The sequence below is a fragment of the Diplotaxodon limnothrissa genome, linkage group LG4 (assembly GCF_057381915.1).
Source record: "Diplotaxodon limnothrissa isolate DT_005_m linkage group LG4, D_limnothrissa_male_GT1.1, whole genome shotgun sequence".
NCBI classification, from domain to species: Eukaryota; Metazoa; Chordata; class Actinopteri; order Cichliformes; family Cichlidae; genus Diplotaxodon; species Diplotaxodon limnothrissa.
In genome coordinates this window covers 7,949,378-7,969,710 of record NC_140599.1, presented here as the reverse complement: position 1 = coordinate 7,969,710, position 20,333 = coordinate 7,949,378, and the positions used below count along the sequence as shown (strand labels likewise).

Sequence of the window (20,333 nt, the reverse complement as noted above, 5' to 3'; positions counted from 1 at the left end):
AAAGTAAGCTGGACGAGTGCAGGAGAAACGTAGTGGCAGTGTCAGACTGAATTTGATTTTTTTTTTGTTTCAAACCATTGTCAATCATGTCTGTATTTATGGAGCAAGTCAGAAGTGTGAAATAAAAGTGTGTAGCTTCAGTGACACTTCAGTGAAGTGTCACTGAAGCTGGTTCAGAAATGTTGAAGGGTGACAGTCAAAAAGTCATTACTAAGGTAGGAAAACAGAAAGAAAAGGCTGAAGTATACCAACTTACACAAGAACTATACTCAAAAATCAGTGGCAGCAGGTCTGATGGAGTGATGAATCCAAATTTTAAATGTTTTATTCAAACCGTTGTTGAACAAAGAAGTAGGAAAGAGATACAACAATGAGTAACTACACCCATCTGTGAAATCACAGTGGAGGCTGTGTCATGGTTTGAGGCTACATTTCAGCCAGTGGTGTTTCAGAACGAGGTGAAAATGATGAAATTATCAATGCAGAAAAATACTGTCACATTTTGATCCGCCATGCAATACTATCAGGCTTCATGTTTCAGCATGACAATGATCTCTAACATGCTGCCAAGTCATTCAAAGTCAAAGCATCAATGGAACAACATACACTGGAACAAACTGGACTCCCCAGAGAAGATTTGAGAACTACTTCAAAAGACTACTTAAAGAAATTACAAGATAGCTTGCCTACCTTTGTGTACCTTTGAAAAATTAATTATTTAAATGTATGTTTAAGGATGATTTCAAGTCAGGAAAATCCCAGGCCACAATGTATGGTTGAAACAGTTTTTTAGTGCTAAATTATTCCTATTTATATTTATTATTACAATATCATGATGATATGATGTATTACTAAACATATAATGTAAGATGTGTATTTCTATCTATCTGATAGATGTCTATCAGTGCCTCAGTGTGATGAATTTCCAGAACAAGAATGACTCAAAAATGTAAAAAACAAAAAATCAAACGTATTCACGTGCCTTTAGTAACATTTTCATGCACAGCCATCCATAAATCAGTGAACAATCCTGATATAAAACCACCAAACTAACCAAATCAATGTAGAAAAAAGAAACAAGCAAATAAAAACACTTATTTTCTCAAAGTTTGAGAAACTGGCGTAATGGGTTTTGAAGAGATGGACATTATTGAAAATATAAAATACAATTTATTGGTCTTATTGGCCACAATTGAAGCCAAATTTACCCTTTTTCTGACACCTTTTAATACAGCACTTTATTCTATGAAGGTGACCACTTTATCCGCCTTCCATCTACACCTATGACCAGCTTAAATTACCATTTGAAATACATTTCTTTGGACCGTGAGTGAAACCCAGATCATGCTGAGAGAACCCACGCAGACAGAGGGAGAGCACAGAAACGGCACACAGAAAGCCTCTATCTGACCAGATGGTTTTAACCAGGAAACTCCTTGTTCTTAGGCAACAGTGATAACCACTGCTTTATACAACTGTGGGTTCTTGTACATTTTCTGTCACACAGTCCATGTTATAATTCATTAAGGATTGACTGCAAACATGTGCTCATGTCGACTTTTAGTGCTTAAGTGGAAGTACAAATAGCACGGTCAACAATATTATTATGATATTAATCACATTTTCTGAATGAACTATAGTGAAACATTGCAAGACAGTGCAAAAGAATTAACATCAATATTAGTTGGTTCACTGACATTAAAACAGCTAACTAGTAATTAATTTTAATATAGTTTCTTTAATTTTGCCTCAGTTTTCTATAGTAGCTCGCTGCTGGTAAAAATAAAACAAATAAAACACAAAAAATCAGTCAATATTTCCGCTTATTATCTAAAAATTTCAAATAAATCAATGGTTTAAGCAGCAAGTCAAGTTTTTGAGAGCCTGAATTCTTTGACCTATGAATGGGAAAACGCAGTTAATTCATTTTTTTCAGTGTAAGCTTCCATACATGATAAGATGGTAAGCTTTGAGTTGCTAGCAAAAGTCTCACAGCATCCCTGGCCTGTGAGTTAATATTTGCTTGTTAAAGGCGCAGCTCATAATGACTCCATATGTCATCTGAATTTGATCCATTGGATAGATAAAAAATATGGTTGCAGTAGTAGATGTTTACATTAGTCTGAGCTCCAACCTAAGAAAGTCTTTAGTTTTGCTTTTGGAAAAAGAGAACCTAAAAGACGTTTTCCACTTAACAACATGAGGGTAGATTTGCAGATAAGGTGCCATGTTAGAATTCCTTTTTATTATTTTTAATGAGCTAGACGGCTATGTTGGATTTGCTCAGCCTGCTCTACCTAGCAGGTAGAGTATAAAGGCGCACCCCTGTGGCTTTTTAAAATGAACTGCTAATAAATACAGGAGCGCTGTGGCGTGTCCATGGCAGCCTCAGAAAACAATAAAAGCTGTGGAAATAAGAGAATTGAGGTGTTACTGCACATTTCACCACTTTATGTTTATTAATAATAAAAGTGGCAAAGTGTTGTGATATCTATGATGTCTATACATAATCTGCTCAAAAAAAGCTGAGAACGTCCAAACTCAAATCTCAACTGTAAAAATATAAAGACAACTTTCTATTTAAGATCGAGTTCATCAACTCTGAGCAGTGTTGTCTCTTCCTGTTTATAGAAAAAAAAACTGGATATGTGGGATGTTGCTGTGTATTTCACACCGGTTAAATGAAGGAGGGGAAAGTGGTCATATTTTTGGATCTGAGCTCGCTGTGGTGGGTCCTTCACATGCCGTTGGCTGTTGCTGTTCCCTGGACTTGTTCCTGAAATGCTTTCCAGTTATTTGTGCCGTGTTTTCAGACGTCTTGATGTCACTGCTGATGTAAACCCTTCTTGCCTCGTGGCATCGCAGCCACTAGAAGTGGGCACAGTCTGTCAGTTCATCAGCTGATATGAAATATTCATCAAAAAGCTGTGTATGTTGGTGGAGAAGTGGAAGAACTGATACCAAGGTGGGGTGGGGTGCATTTTTGACAGGTAAAATGTTTCATCTCTGTCAGGGACAGGAAAAGGAGTGTCTGGGTATCTGAGCCATGTTTTATCCTTTAAAAGCAGCAGGGAGCATGGAGCAGTTTAAAGAGAAACACACTGCGACGTTTCCATTGTCAGACACACTGATATCAGGTAGAACAGAATATTCATCTGAGAAAAGGGCAAGAGCTCATCCTGTGGTGCCATCGGGAATGTGACAATGCTCACAGAGGGAGCACATACTGAATACTGTGCCCTTTTAGTGAATGATGATGTGCAAGATGAGAAATATTTTCCTGCCTTGATTTGTGTGCTGTGAGGTCTTAAGGCTTTTAAGTCTTGCCAAGGGAGAGACTGTAATACTTAAAGTTGTCTTTTCCTTATCAGTCATGCAGCCAGTGTGTTACCCAATCTGCTATTTTGCTCTGGACTGCCAACTATAACTAATGGAAAAAGATATATAAAGCTTTACACATTTGTTTGTGAGGTTTTTAATAATCTGAATATATAAATAGTAATATATATCAATAAGGAGAGCTCATTACAATAAAATAAATAGGAATTTTTGCAATACAGAATTCAGTTATGCTATTTGGCAATCAGACTCTGATGGGCCATCACAGCAGACAGAATCCCAGCAGTGATAGGAATTAGATCAGGACCCCCTGCAGTCTAGATGGCAGTGGTGGTGAAGATAGGATACAGGCTGAGTACTTGGGTGATGCAGAGATGAGGAGGTGGTTTGCATGCTGGATGAAAGAGGATCAGTGCAATTTAAAATACGCAATATGCAGCAGGTTGATTGGCTTGGACAAAGTGGACAGAAAGGTGATTGGACTAAAGCAATTCTGTTTTACAGGGAAGGATAAAGGATAGACTAGCAGCCAAAAACCTGGGAAAACAGGGAGATAAGTGAACACAGTCCTTCTTTATTGAATTTTACACATAACCATCAAATATAAATATATATGTACTGTATATATTTGGCAGAATTGTTAGAGTTCACCTTAAAAGCACGGAACCAGCTGTTAAGTATAGTCCACAACCTTGAGGTTGGGTCTTTGGGAAAACCATTCCAGATGTTTTTAAGCAAACTGCCTTTGCAAAGGAGTCAGTTGATGCTTGTCTCAAGGGTGAGGTGTTCCAGGCATGTCCTACCAGGAGGAGGCCCTAGGGTAGACACAGGATGTGCTGGTGTTCCTCTGGTTAAGCTGGTGAGGGTGGCCGGGGAGAGGGAGGTCTGGGTGTCCCAGTTTAGGCTAAACCCCTGTGACCCACCCCTGAATGGAAAAAAAATGAATGGATGGAAGGATTGATGGATGCTTTTAAAGCAAACTTTGGACCACTAGTGACTGATGTGAATTAAGACATTCATGTTGGTCATTGAATTAATCTGACAGTTGTGAAGTTTTGACTTTTTATGCCACTAAAGTATCTCAGTATCTACAATTTAGATTTGCATTAAATTTTGCATTTGATATTAGTCTTTCCCAAAGTAGTGACTTTGTTCTTCCCAAAACTTTTCCACCAGTGGCACCATTACACTGACACTTTTGGTTTTGCAGGCATTTTGCATTTGGTTTTGGTTTAGACAGCGACTCCTTCATCAGCTCCTGTTATATTTGGTGACATTCTTTCAACCTTAAGAAGAACATTTTCTGTTGCTAGAATTGTGAACTTTCAGCTTTGCAACCTGACATCAGTGATATTCTCCTTTATACCAGAAGCCAGCTGAACATCAGAAACTCAGTTTTTACTGGAAGATATCATCTGAAAAAGACATCTACCTCATGACAAAGAACTCTGTTGAGCTTGAGTTATTTCCGTACTTAAAGATGAAAAATAGGCAGCTCTAATTTGGAGCAGTGAATAAAGACATACATTATGTAAACTTGCTTCAGAAATATTTTTATGTAAATTTAACACACACAACTGTATTTAAAGTGTATGTTGCTGCAATTGTAGCGGAGTAAATGTGGAATTATTCTTGTTTTAATGTGATGATACAAAAGTAAGGGTACCCGAGGTTTTAGATATATGAATTAAATTATTGTTCATTGCCTTTTTATTCTTAACAGATCAGACATGCAGGGCAGATAAGCCCTCTTCTTATCACTGACAAGCACTTTTCATACTCACAGAAATCAATGATTCAAAACTTATTTCCTGCATGTTTTTTTTAAATCAGGAAATGAAGCTCGTTCAAAATATCCTGATACCTAAAATAATGAAGTGAGTTTTATGTCTTAATGAGATGTAGTCTCCTAACGCCTTCATAATATGACAGCCAAAAAGCATATTTCGAAAATGCTGAGGCTCAGAGGGAGATGATGACATCTTTAGAAGCTTGGGAATAGAAGAAGACACTCGTCAGTCTTCACCCTCTTTTTGCGACTGTAACAGGCAGCCACACATTGCTTTTTGACAGCTCCAGACTTGAACTGTCTTAATGTGACCTTTCATCTTGACAAGCCACGGATCTTTTGTGCTGCTGATCTGCCCTTCCATCTCCAGACAAAAATAGGTCAGAGCAGGGCAGGTTTCTAACTCTGCCTGTCCCTTTTTTCTGTTAATAGCTGCTCTCTTTTGGACGAGGTCAATAAAGAAAAAAGGAAAGACAGGTACACAGCAGAGTGGAGAGAAGAATGTGAAGGAGTGCCAAGAGGAGGGTAGGACAGAGAGTTGCCAGGGTGTGAATAAACTGCCACAAGTCACATCGCAGTTAACAGCAAACCATCATGAGAGTAGCGGCTTAATCTGCACTGGCAAATATAAAAAACGTTCTTATGTTAAGTACGATGAAAGTGACTCAAGACTATTTCCCCCCCTTTAATAGCTTCAAAAACAAGTTTTATGGTGTACTTGATTCCATGTTGTCTTTTCTGAAGGAGTGGTATCGCCACACATCTATTCACTTATTAGTTATTTTGCATTCTGAGAATAAAAAAAACCACAAGTTAAATTAAAGGAACAGTCAGTGGGGTTTTTTTATTTTTGTTTTTTTAACTTTAAAAAAGAATATTGAACTCATAAAAATACATGATTAGTGTGCAATTGCATCTTGCATACAAATACTTAGGAGCGGACACTGTCTTTTTGAAGCTGCCATGTGGCCCCACCATCTTGAATACAGTGGCCAAGATGGAAAGCACCATTCCATCTAATCACATTTTACATTTATGGCTATAGACCGGCCACATACATAAGAGAATGCAGCAGCGTACGTGTGCTGTGGAGACAAATTTTTATTCATATCTGCACCTTCAGACTCAAGATTGCTCATACTTGTGATCATACATATGAGAAGGGATCCCCTTCTCACCAAAGAAGTTAAAATATGAAGGAAAGACACAACTTAACAGCCATCTGGATTAAAAATCATCCTCTTCCTCCTCACGCTAAACATAATCTCCTAAACTGGAATCAATGCTCTTAAACACAAAAAAACTGCATAAACATGCTTATTTATTCCTGAAATTGTTGCAATTACCTATTCTCAGCAAATTGGACAAATTTGATGGTCCTCTCTTCTAGGCACCTGACAACAAAACCACAAACTAAACCACAACAATAGCTGGTTATAAGCTAACATTATGCCAGCTAATGTTTGGCTCGAGTGTCCTAAAAATTACACTTTCAATCTGATAAACAGTTTGATTATATTTTTAAATTGATGAGAGTTTATTCGCTACGTGCCTGAGTCCAGCAATGTTAGATCCACTTAAAAGAAAACTTGACTGACATCGGCTAATAGCAGCTAATGCTAGCTGGCAGCAGCTAACAGTGGCTAACAACAGAAACAACAGGAGTTACATTATGTGGTACATTCTTAATTTAATTCAATGTTTCTGATCTCTATTGCTGAGTAAAAAATATTTGTCCTATAACAGCTGCCATAGATAACATAATGCACTTGAATTAGAATGTGTAAAAAACAGAATTTAGTTGACTGCAATCTACAATCTATTAACATCTAGTGCTATAAATTAAGTTTGAAAACTTGAGAACCCTGAGTTAAAATGTTGAAGTTGGAATGCTAAGAATAAAGTATAGGTTTATGGACAATAAAGCTGAAAGTCATGGTCAAGGTTATATTGATCATTTTACGAACAATAATCTGTTAGGTGTTATTAACTGTGAGCCCAATGCGCTACTAAATTATTGATGTTCCATTTTAATGAATATTAATATAATAATGTTCTATTTATTCTGTAAAGTAAATAAAATATTCTCTGTTCTCGATTCATGTGGCTGTAATACTCATTTGTAGTGTTTTTTTGGTTCCTGGTTTGATTTAGAAAGAGCTCATATTTAAAGATGACTCTAAAAATAAGCTCTTCATCTATTGGCTGGAGATGCAGATTTGCCGGTCAACAACTATGAACTCCGACATATGGGAGCTTGAGGCAAAATCTTCAGCAGACGCACATTCTCTAATATTTTTCCAGCGCATAGAAGTGGAAATAAAGGAGACATGGTATGCTGTGCTCTGTGCTCAACTATGCATAAGTATGATCATGATTTTAACGTGGCGTTGTGACTTAAAAGTGTTTCTTCCTAGAAGTGTGAGTCACAGTCAGTCACAATACGTTGGGAAAATGCAGGGGAGGAGCGCTACACCATCAAACAGGAAAACAAGGGAAGGCTTTATGAGTCACACATTTAGAACACCTCCTCTCACCCAAAGCAAACCCAACAAACAGCTCCCATCAAGCGTGTGTGCAAGATACACAAACACATAAAATACAAACATAAACCGCTACTACAATAATTTATAAACCACAAAGTGAAGCGTAAGTTCAACACAAATCTGTACAAACACTTTTTTGTATTTTATAATTCTGGTGTTTCAGTTATGACAACTGCAGCTAGTCAAAAAACAAAACGAGGGAGGCACAAATGAAGGGTGTTTATACAAATAAAAATCCTTTATATTTGTGCCCCTATGTATATTTGCATATAATATAAATACATGCACCCTTCTATATATAAATTCAGGACATATGTAAAGTGCATGCCAGACGTATATGTGTAGATGTTGATATACATTGACATGTGTAAACATGTGTACATGTATGTGAGGTAAAATTTGCCAATGATGAATGGTGAATAAGGATCTGTGCTTCATCTTACCATAACATTCATATATTTTCAGGCACTAATACAACTTATTTTATATACTTACCCAGGTTACAGTTCTAAGATAGATATAGGCCTTAAGTGTTGACTTTTCTTCTAGGAATTACATCCATTTTAAGGGACGGTCTTTTTTCAGAGGCTCAAATGTAATCGGACAATTCTAGCAAAAGCTGTTTCCCGTACTTGGAGGTAAAAGGTCTGCAGTTGATTTCCAAGTGTAGCATTTGGATTTCGGAAACAGTTTCAGTGGAACTCTCAATGTGTGTGAAATGGGCAATTCTGCCCATACTTCAAAAATAAAACAAATCCATCACAGAGAAAGTGGAAACATGAGAGTTCATTCGGTTCTAGTTCATTCTGAAAATATAGTGAGCTGGTCAGCTCTACAGGCATAAAAAGGCCTGGATATCTGTGGAAGAGACCAGTGGTAGATGATTGCCTGATGCTTTTGACGCCCTTCACAAGAACCATTTTCAGGAGGTAGATGTATCATTACAAGTCCATCAAAGAAAGAAAGAAAGAAAGAAAGAAAGAAAGAAAGAAAGAAAGAAAGAAAGAAAGAAAGAAAGAAAGAAAATGTAAAAAGCAAGAAAAGTTCCGAAACAGCATTCATTGGATCAATGACTATGAATGCAACAGAATTATAGGGAAAAAAATATATGGAGAAGGTTTGGAATGGGTCATGATTCAACGCTCACAACATCATCTGTAAAACCTGTGTGAAACATTGTGATGTATGGGCAAGCATGACTTCCAGTGGCACTGAGTAACCTGTGCTTATTGATGATGTGACAGAAGACCGAAACATCAAGTGTGCATAGCTTTCGTTTCAGTAAAGCAGACTGCACACCTCTCAGTACAGACATCATGGGTTCGAATGAAATGTTGTCATCAGACTTGCCAAGCTTTTTGTGACCACACAAAAATACACCAACTACACATGTGCCTATAGATGGAACACCTACTCATCTGCAGTATTTCTAGCTGTCCATGTCTGACTAAATTAGAGTATAATCAAGGTTTAATAGCCAACACAACAAGGGTGAATACAGCCTATGGTCCTCCTGTCTTAGCCAAGTTGAAAACATACAGTCCCAGCTGCCATCAAATGGAGTTAATAAGCTTTCCCACCATTTCCCATTGTCTGTGATCCGTGTTAGAATCTCAGTTGATGATTTTCCAGGTAATAGGAATTTTCTTCAGCAAAGGTGAAATAAATAATTTGGTTCAATTCAGTTTTATTTCTATAGCACCAAATCATAACAACAGTTGCCTCAAGGCACTTTACATTGTAAGGTAAGGACCCGACAGCAATAAACAGCAAACAGAGAAAACTCCAACAGTTAGATAACCCCTGATGAGCAAGCACTTTGGCAACAGTGGGAAGGAAAAACTCCCTTTTAACAAGAAGAAAGCTTTGGCAGAACCAGGCTAAGAGAGGGCGAAGCCACCTGCCGCAACGGAGTTGAGTGGAGGAAGACAGGACAAAGACACTGTGGAAGAGAGCCAGACATTAACAATAACTTGCCGTTATTTATTGACTTCACATTTAAGCCAGCTTGTTGTTGTGTTTTTGATGATGCCAACAAGGAAAATGCAGATTGCCCTCTGGTGGTCAAATAACGTAACATCAAAATCCATAACACGTGTCAAGGGTGTTTCTACGATCTTTATTTTGTACATTGTCAGTTATTAGCTGTTATAAATGCTGATACAGATGGATTGGCCAGCAGCTAATATCAGTCAACAATACTGGTCCACAATATTGGTAAATTGGTGAGGCTTTAATTACTACAAATCGTAATCAATTTTGCTGCCTTTGATCTGCTGCATTTGTGAATCTGCAGATCTGAGGAGTGCACTCTCATTTGGGACTTGTGTTAGAGAAATCTCCTCCTTGTTTCCTTCTGAAAACTGCAAAAACAAGCTGTGAGTACCAATCAGGGTTCGTGACGCTGCTCACTAGGTTGGAATTTCATTTCAAGTTGGCGCACTGCTTGCATGTGTCAGCTTGAAATGGCACATGGAAGCATTCTCTGATCACTTTGAAATCAAAGTGATCAGAGAAAACAAAGTAGAAAGCAGTGCACAAATGAATTCTAAAATGGACACGCAGAGGGAAAAAGAGTTTTTTGAAAACTTAAAAAGCCATCAAGTTACATCAGAAAATGAAATGAAATTGATTAAATTTTGCATGATATCAACTAAACTTTTTAGCGGGGATAGCAGCTGATAGTTAGAGTGTCTGCAGAAACTTCAGTCTCTGTGCACGTGATGAGGCCACACACACTCACGTATTCCACACTGACACACACATGTGCACGCAGCATCTACAAATACACCCACAGCTCAACTGTAGTAGATTTCATGAGTGCCAGCAGCATGAAGGCTGCCTCCCCCTTCCTCTCCCTCACATTTCACTTCCTCTCTCCCTCTCTCTCTCTATCACTCTTTCTCTCTCCATTGCTTTCTCACTCTCTCCTTCTCTTGCTCACTCTCTATGCAATTCTTTGTCTTTTTTCTGTTTGCGGTGTTGGGAATCCTCTTTTATCCTGTTTTGTTTTTTTTCCCCTTCTTTGAATCTTTGTTTCCATCTCTTGATGAGAGAAGTCTCCTGCAGATTTGGCTCTTTTATTTCTTGTCTTCTCATCTTTCTCTCTCTCTCTCGCCATGTCTCCTGGTTCCAAACACTGAACCTCTCACTCTGCCTCTCTCTGGATCCGGCATTTCCTATGCATCTCCCCGCTGCTGAGGGGTACAGGGACTCGTCTCTCCCCTCTTTCTCTCCCGCTCCCACTCCGGCTCCTCCACCTCTACCTCCTCTGCTTCACCTCTCGTCCTCTCGCTTCCTAACGGAGGGATAATGTTCTATTTCCAGCTGGTGATCATGGCTGGGACGGTGCTGCTGGCTTACTACTTTGAGTACACGGACACCTTCCCCGTGCACATCCAGGGCTTCTTCTGTTACGACAAGACCTTCTCTAAGCCCTACCCTGGTCCGGATGATACCAGCAAGATCCCTCCGGTGCTCATCTACTCGCTCGTCACAGCCATCCCTACCCTCACGGTAAGAGTTCTAATTATTTATTCATTTCTAAGTATGGAAGTAAAGCTTGGCAGATATGGAAGGGGGTGGGTAGTTAAGAAATTCAAGAGATAATCATGCAAGTGGGTTTGCATCTCCCGTGCTCTGAAAAAGCAGAGTGGGGGAAAATGATGCGTTAGAAAGATGGAAGTTATCAAAGTTGAGATTGTGTATTAGATTTGCTCTGTCTTTAGATGCTGCGAAAGTGCATAAGAATCTCCTACTTCTGGTGTTTGGTAGTTCTCATGATGAATCATCTGTTGTGCGCGTGTGTGTGTGTTTGTGTGTTGCACCACTGTCGATAGTGTGCAGATTGGTAAGCTGCATAGAGGTAACCCCCTCCGCCCTCTGTTCTTGACAAGCGGATGCAAGTGTGTGTTTGTATGTGTGTGAAGAGTACAAAAAAAACTGAGGAAACCATCAGCTCGGACCACACAGAGATGTGATAGGAAGAGGCAGACAGGTCATTAGAGAGAGAGAAAGAGAGCATCAGAGGAAGAGAGACAAACAACACAGAAAGCAATAAAAACGAAGCGAGGTAAAAGTTGGAGTTGAGACAGAGCAGTGATGGCAGGCAACAGATGCTGTTCTTCAAAAACAAAACAAAAAAACCCTGAAGTAATAGGTGAGAAAAAGACACATGAGCACGACGGAGAGTAATTTTTTAAGAGGGGGTGTGTGCTATTATTTTTGTACTGTATTCATGTATGTTTGCACATGCATGAATGCTTGTGCATGTGTGTGCGTGTGAGGTTAGCTGTTGAGCCTCAAGTGAGATAGGAGGCATTGAGCCTGAAATGTGTAACACCTGACCCTGAGTGCAGAAAAAAACCCGAACAGCTTAAATCCCCAGCACACCACGAGAAAGAAAGAAAGAAAGAAAAAAGAAAGAAAGAAAATAAACAGCACATACAGAAACCAACCAGCATCCACAATACAAAGCACACAAATAACCTGAGCAGATTACATGCACAGACAAAAACCACAGCCTGCACTCAGTGCAAAGACAAGAATACTCCACAACTGGAGCACCAAACAATCGCAGATGATGAGGTTTTCTGTGCAGCAGTTCATTGCCAGAAGAAAGACTGTGGGCTGTTATAATGTGGTACCGCTGTGTACAGTTTGTCTCGCAGCCACAATACACAGTGATTTTTTTTTTCTAATTGTGAGCTGTTAGCAACCACAGCAGACAAAACAATACGCGTAAGTAATTTAATGGATTCAGAAAGTATTTATATTCACAACTAAGTGATAAAGTTGATTTATTTGGTAGGAATATAATAAAAGAGAGAAGAAAATGTACAAATGTACAAGTTTGTATGTCTTCTTTTATGAAAGTGTTTGTTTTCTCACATTTGGATGAAACAGCATTTATTTTTTATAAATGCTGTTTCATTTCATTCATAAATGGGGATTGGATTGTAGGGCTGTGTGTGCATAGGGCATGTTTGTTGGGTTCTTCTTTTGTCTTCCATTTGTACAGTTTCCTCACTTTTTCAATATTTTAAGGACATGCTGCACTCCATGCTGTTTTCAGCTAATATGGTAACTCTTTGTGAATCACCTTGTTGGTGCAAAAGTACTATTTCTTTATTTTAAACTGTGGTACTGTTTGCATTTTTATAAATTCAAAATAAGAAATCAGAACAAATTATGTGTTTCTGTGAAAGGCTGCTTGCGGTTTTTGATACGGGTGACACAGGCGGTTGTCCGGGGCGGCAAAAAAAAAAAATTGCTCTTATTCATGCTGCCCCAACATCAGCCAGCGCATACTGGGAATGGCATAGGCACCGATCGGTTTTCTATCGCCCATTTGCTGGGAGTAAGGGCGCCCTCCGTTTGCGAGGTGCGCCTGCTGCTTGCGGCACAGGGAGGAGAGGGCGGGGCGGCGGGGGATTCTCTGGCTGGCTGGAGCTGCATCTAATAACTAACTCGCAAAATAAAACAAAATAAAAACAAACCAACAAACACGAAAACACCAGACATTATGATACAGACTTATAATTTGCACCGTTGTTTTTTCTAAATTCTATGCGCGAAAAGTGAGCGCGAGAGCCCTCAGTGCGCCTGCTCGCTGCTGTGCTGAAGTCAAAATAAACTTTATTGTCATCTCCGCTACATACAGTACAGTATACAGAGAGACGAGACTACGAGGCTCCAGTTACAGCAGTGCAAGTAAACAAACAATAAATATAAGAAGAGTAAGAAAATAAATATACACTTTAGGACTAGGGGTAAACGGATCAATAACAATTTAAAATTTAAAATTTACAGTTTGATGATTTAAAGTTTCACACACGACCTGTCGAAAAGGGAGGGTGCCCGGCTGCTTCCAAAAAGAGCACATTTCAATCCTAATGTTGTAAATCCAAGCCCATTATGTATTCATGATTTGAATCCTGGGTTGTGCAAAATCCCAGAAATACACCTTAGACAAAGTGAATCTGTGAATTAAGGTGTAGGTGTATTAGGTTATGTTGTGGTGATCCTCGGGTTGGGGGATGGGTGTTCGACTGGAGTGCAAAATTAGAGGGAGGGAGTGTTCGCCCAGGGTGCCAAACAGGCTAGGACTGCCACTGCTGCTTGTAACAATGGGCCTAAGTCTGTTCTGTGCAGACACAACACTGATTCATCCACTGAGTTAGGAGCTTTTTTATGCTTGAATGATGGCTTAAGAAACTGGACTGGACTGAAGATGAGTGGGAAAAGCAGCCAATGTCCAAATAAAATTTTCGAAATTTTTCAGAAAGACCACTTAAAAATGACAAGAAAGTCTGTCTCATAAAGAAATAGGGCTGGCTCAGGATAGGACTTAGCAGAAAATTGTACGTGTTATTTAGTGCTAAGTAACTCACTAATACCCACACAGCAGGACATATTATTTTGTGGATAATTTAATTTCTCTTGAGTTGGATTATCCACAGAGACCTTTAAATCTGCCCTAACTCAGGGTAAATTACTCGGGATGTTGAACTGGGTCAGAGCACATTACTTACACCAGCTAGTCTGCCCTAACCTGTGCTGACAGAGGCCTTGGTATGTGTAACAAGCACCAAAGAAAATCACAGCAGTAACTCCCTGAGATAGTGGCAGTCTGGTGTAAACGTGCGTTGCCATTTTTTAATTATATTCAGTTATTGTGCATATTCTTTGATTTGAATGTAGAATGAATCTCTACTGAATGTAGTAGAGATATAGAGTATTAGAGCATCGTACAATAATACTGCTACTGCAGGAACTAATTACACTTTAGAATGTGGACTTAATTACTTGTACTGACCATGTAAATGAGACCTTGTCTGGCTGAGCCATTGAAGGTAATAGGCATCCAGTGTATTTGGGTCAGTGCCAGTCCTCCAAGCCCAACAGAGGGCAGTCTAGCACTCAGTCGGCTCCCAACATTTAATTAAAATCATCAATCATTTTTTGAAAGTTTTAGCACAAAGACCCAGTCCACTGTGTGGAGACCAAAACATAAGAAGAGGTACAAGGCAGGTTTCCGCCTCAGTAACATTAAGGTGAACCTTTTTATAACTTACACTAAAGGTGGGAAGAACTAATAAAGAAGGGGTTATGTTTTTCTATAGTTTCTTTAGATTATTTCCAAAAGCACTGAGCATGGGTGAGATCCATCTTTTCAGTAATAAAAAAAGTCAAAATTTGTTACACCTATAAGTTTATGAAATCTAATACAGTCCACAACAGGCCTATAATTAGGGATGGAATTTGAGAACCGGTTGTTTTAGAAAACCAGTTCCTATTAGTCCAATTTCTTGGAATTGTTAATCTGCCTGTTAAGATAACCCAACAATATGAGCGGACATTTAGGGTAATTTAGGTAAGATCTTTTATAATCTGTAAAGATTTTAAAATTCATATGCGTCCAGGTCACATTCATCTTTCCATGGGAGCAAACTTGCCTTCTTTCTCAAGCATACTGTAGTTGGGTGATATCGCAGCCACTTTCAGGGAGTACTGAATAACTGGTCAATTATTTCTTCAAACTATCTTTGCATCTCCACATGGAGACAATGTAATTATCCCCCACTAACCTCCCACCCGGTAAGCACTGCCAATTTACTGTTAGCTTCTGTTGCTATGCATGAGCAAATTTCCAAATGCGCTGTAATTTTTTCAAACAATGGCCATGGCTCATCTTAATTACTAAGCAAAGTTTTGAGTCACACTTGATTTCTTTATATTTCAGAGGAATGTTGTTGTACTTGTTTTTTGTTTGTTTGTTTGTTTGTTGAGTCACTTAACACCACCCTATGACTCATTCAAGCATAAATGGTCATCTCAAGGAACCCAAGGACCAGTGTTACGGCTACACACAACAGACAACTTAGCAAAGAGGTATTAAATTTCCCACATGTGGGACTAATAAAGGTTATCTTATTAGCTGAAAAATTGGCATATTTCAGGTTGGTGTGCAGCGTGTCCTGCACAAGTGTGTGTGTGTGTGTGTGTGTGGGGGGGGGCAGGAATATAGCACATGAACAGTCTGGAAGTCATGTCCTTAAGAAACAGGGAAAAACCAGCAAAACCTGACATAAAACCTGAGAGATGCATTTGAAATTTTATGTTTAAACTGTCAGTGAACAGGGAAGATGAGGAGTGAAGAACAACATGAGTGACTACAGCCATCATTAAAAAAACGGTGGAGGTTCTGTCATGGTTTGGGGCTCCGTTTCACTCAGTGGTGTTGGAGATGTCATCAAAATTGATGAAATTACACAGAAAACTACTTTAGGTTGAATCCACTATGGAATATACTTTATTGTCTGATTGACAATGGAATTCTTTTTGTGCTGGACAATGAACCCCAAAACATACCTGGATAGAAAAACACACAATGGAACACTATCAGTCATGGATTGGCCTCCCCAGAACCAATCCATGAGTCAGTAGATACTCAACATAATTGAAGCAGTGTGGGATCATCTTGACAGAGGACATAAGAAAAAGGCAGCAACATCCAAAGAAGAGCTTTGAATCAAGAAGCCTGGAGAATTATTCCTGAAGATTACTTAAAGAAATGACAAGAAAGTTGCCTCAGACAGTTCAGGCTATGTTGAAGAATGGTGGTCATACCAAAAGTTGACTTTCAAGCTTGTTGGGTGACTCAATACACTCATGTATTTCAGACCCAGCAACACACTCAGACAGAAACTGGTTCACCCGAAAGACAAAACGCCAAAACACAGACTTAACAATGTGGTGTATGCTGTACAGTGCAGCGAGGAATGCCCAGACCTCTACATTGGAGAGACCAAACAGCCACTTCACAAGCGCATGGCACAACACAGAAGAGCCACCTCCACAGGACAAGACTCAGCAGTCCATCTGCATCTTAAGGATAAAGGACACTCTTTCGAGGATGCCAATGTTCACATTTTGGACAGAGAGGACAGATGATTTGAAAGAGGAGTGAAAGAAGCCATCTATGTCCACTGTGAGCGACCATCTTTGGACAGAGGCGGGGGTTTACGACACCAACTCTCTGCCATCTATAATCCAGTTTTGAGATCCCTTCCCAAACGCCTTAACGCCCACTCACATCCTGGGCCATCTGACCTCAGGAATTCGCATGATAAGGTGGGGCCAGGTTTCACAATGAACACACCCGAAACTCTGGCTGATTGGGACCCATGCCCAGTTTCCCACCTTGGCTCAGGCGATTAGAGGATCATCAGGGGGTCCTTTTGTCCCTCTGTGGGGGGTCACTCCCACTAGGCTTATATCTGGGACTCTCCACCATTTGACCTTAGAACTGAAGAAGCTTCTCGGATGAGAGGTGAAACGTCTTCAAGCAACTTAAAGAAGTCCAGACGCTTTTCTTTGCAAGCTCCTTTGACTACGATGACCTGGATGACTGAGAACCTTCACAGACATATTTAGGAATAATTCTTGCAACCATATCAATGCAAAAAGCACCTAAAACACTGCAGCAAGTCAATCACTTATTTGTAATCAAAATGATCATGTTTTACTTAAGGAAAACACATATTGTGATAATCCATATGCCTTTTTATTGATACATTAGTTGCACATAAATGCTGTCAGCATTTGTCAAAAGACCACTGTTGTATCTGGAATAACAGTAAGAATTCTCTGTATAAACGCACACTTTAGTTTGGTTCATTTTAAGGACATCTTGGAAGTTTGCCTAATGGAGCTTGTAAGCCAGTTAATCTTAGGATAAATAAACTTATCCTGCAAAGATTCAGTCTGACAGTTTGCGCACAAATGTGTGTTCATTCTCTGTAAATCCACCCTTTGATCAGCTTCATTTTTGTCTTTTTCTCTCTCTGTTGCACAGCCGTTTTCCACGACCGTCCACATTTCTCACTCCACTACATCCCATCCACATTGACCTTTTTGCCTTCGTGTTCTATTTATTACCATTCATCTCTTTTCTATGCTATTTAGGATTTTCTGTGTTTTTTCTTTTTATTTATTCAGAAATATCCTGTTTGTAACTAGAACAGCATAATAGTACTAAATATTTTTTCCCCACCTTTCACCATCCTGGGTACTGTGACATTGCTTCCACTCATCAACACCCTTCCTTCCATTTGTAAATCTTTACCCTTTATCCTTCCTGACCGCTCTTCTCTTCTGTGTTTGTCTCACCTGCCAATTAACACATTTTCACACCTGATGGGATTTCTCACCTCACTGCCATTAAAATCTGTGGCTAGACTGATAAGCATAGAGATCTTACAGAAAATGATCAAAATTGTGCTCATCTGTCCCACTTCCCACTCTTTACCTCTGATGAAGAGGAGAATAAGTCTTTTATGTGACTGCAGTCACACTGAGTTAAAAGGCACACACGGAGATGAATGCTTTGCTTAATAAATCTGAAAAAACGTCACCTTTCAGCTACGCTGTGTTCTGACAGAATCAAGGAGAGGTCCACAGAACATTCAAGGCCTTGTTAAATCCATATGTAGTTGAACTCAGTTTATTCAAATAAAACCAAGTTTCATCTCCACTCACTCACCTCTTCCACCATCTTAGAAATATGGTATCTAACCAGATTCTTACTCTGGATGGCATTACCTTGGCCTCCAGTAACGCTGTGAGGAACCTTGGAGTCATTTTTGACCAGGACATGTCCTTCAATGCACATATTAAACAAATATGTAAGACTGCGTTCTTCCATTTGCGCAACATCTCTAAAATGAGAAATATCCTGTCTCAGAGTGATGCTGAAAAACTAGTTCATGCATTTATTACTTCCAGGCTGGACTACTGTAATTTATTATTATCAGGAAGTCCTAAAAACTCCCTGAAAAGCCTTCAGCTAATCCAAAATGCTGCAGCAAGAGTCCTGACAGGGACTAGAAAGAGAGAGCATATTTCTCCTGTTTTGGCTTCCCTTCATTGGCTTCCTGTTAAGTCCAGAATTGAATTCAAAATCCTGCTCCTCACATACAAGGCCTTAAATAATCAGGCCCCATCTTATCTTAATGACCTTATAGTACCATATCACCCTATTAGAGCACTTCGCTCTCGCTCTGCAGGCCTACTTGTTGTTCCTAGAGTATTTAAAAGCAGAATGGGAGGCAGAGCCTTCAGTTTTCAGGCCCCTCTTCTGTGGAACCAGCTTCCAGTTTGGATTCAGGAGACAGACACTATCTCTACTTTTAAGATTAGGCTTAAAACTTTCCTTTTTGTTAAAGCATATAGTTAGGGCTGGACCAGGTGACCCTGAATCCTCCCTTAGTTATGCTGCAATAGACATAGGCTGCCAGGGGATTCCCATGATGCATTGAGTTTTTCCTTTCCAGTCACCTTTCTCACTCACTATGTGTTAACAGACCTCTCTGCATTGAATCATATCTGTTATTAATCTCTGTCTCTCCTCCACATCACGTCTTTATCCTGTTTCCTTCTCTCACCCCAACCGGTCGCAGCAGATGGCCCCGCCCCTCCCTGAGCCTGGTTCTGCCGGAGGTTTCTTCCTGTTAAAAGGGAGTTTTTCCTTCCCACTGTCGCCAAAGTGCTTGCTCATAGGGGGTCATATGATTGTTGGGTTTTTCTCTGTATCTATGAAGCACCTTGAGGCGACTTTTGTTGTGATTTGGCGCTATATAAATAAAATTGAATTGAATTGAATTGAATTGAATTCCACTGGAAAAATTACTATTTCAAAAATAGGTTTCTAATAATAATAATACAAGCATTATAGAGATGTCTTTCACTGCAAAGTCAAAAGGTGGAGGCTGGCCTGTCCCACTGTCCCAAGGTCCAGCAGAAAATTGAAAGAAAGAAAAAAATCAACTTATGCTAAAAATAATTTATTAACATGGACTCTCTTCTTGGATTCAAACCACTATCTACTGACTGAAAGTCCTGTTTTAGCTTTTCAGCCATAACAGCTTCCTCCTGGTTTAGTTTAACTTTATGCTTCCTCCCTAACTTCCTGAAGTCTTCCTGTCAGAATGCCCAAATACCCATCTTCCCCCAGTGGCAAACAATCCTAGAAAATTATGTTGAAGACAGTGGTAATCTTAGCTATGTTAAAGGTAAAGTGCTAAAGTTCAATCAAGTCTGACGGTAACATTAACTTAACCTTGGTGCATCGATAATAAACCGATGTTTTCAATTTAGTTAAAGTACTCTATAAATATATTGATTGTATAGCACTTTTCTACTCTTAAATGAGCACTCAAAGCACTTTTATTACAAGCCTACCTAATTACACACACATACTTTTTTCCCATACCTAAGCACTCTGTCTAACACACAGTTCAGTGGATACATCTTGGAGTTCAGTATCTTGCCCAAGGATACTTTAACATCCAGACTGCAAGAGCTGAAAAGCAAACCAGCAACTTTCTGGGAGACGATGTCCCTACCTACCTGCTGAGCCACAGCCTCCCCAAAAGTGCTAGGTATTTCACAGGTTTCAAAGCAGTACTAACAGGGATGGAGCTTTGAGGTCCGAACAGGTGAAGCTGAATGATTTACCTAACCTCTCTTAGAGATGTCTTGCCTGCTTCTTCCTCCTCCATTAAACCTCACTGTGCATCACTGACACAAACTATGACCTCATGTTGACGACCCCACAAAACAGTTCACCTTCATTTTAAATTGTGCCCACAGGATGA

The 20,333-nt window shown here is 39.5% G+C and overlaps 1 protein-coding gene across 2 annotated transcripts in view; it reads left to right on the top strand.

Annotated features, from left to right (window-relative positions):
• Positions 1-20,333, top strand: part of plppr2a (phospholipid phosphatase related 2a) — a 71,388-nt gene that overhangs the window by 15,669 nt on the left and 35,386 nt on the right. For both annotated transcript variants that reach the window (XM_085351357.1, XM_085351358.1), the window contains exon 2: positions 11,002-11,190. In XM_085351357.1, the coding sequence (XP_085207483.1) occupies positions 11,002-11,190 (189 nt within the window). The remainder of the gene's footprint in view (positions 1-11,001; positions 11,191-20,333) is intronic.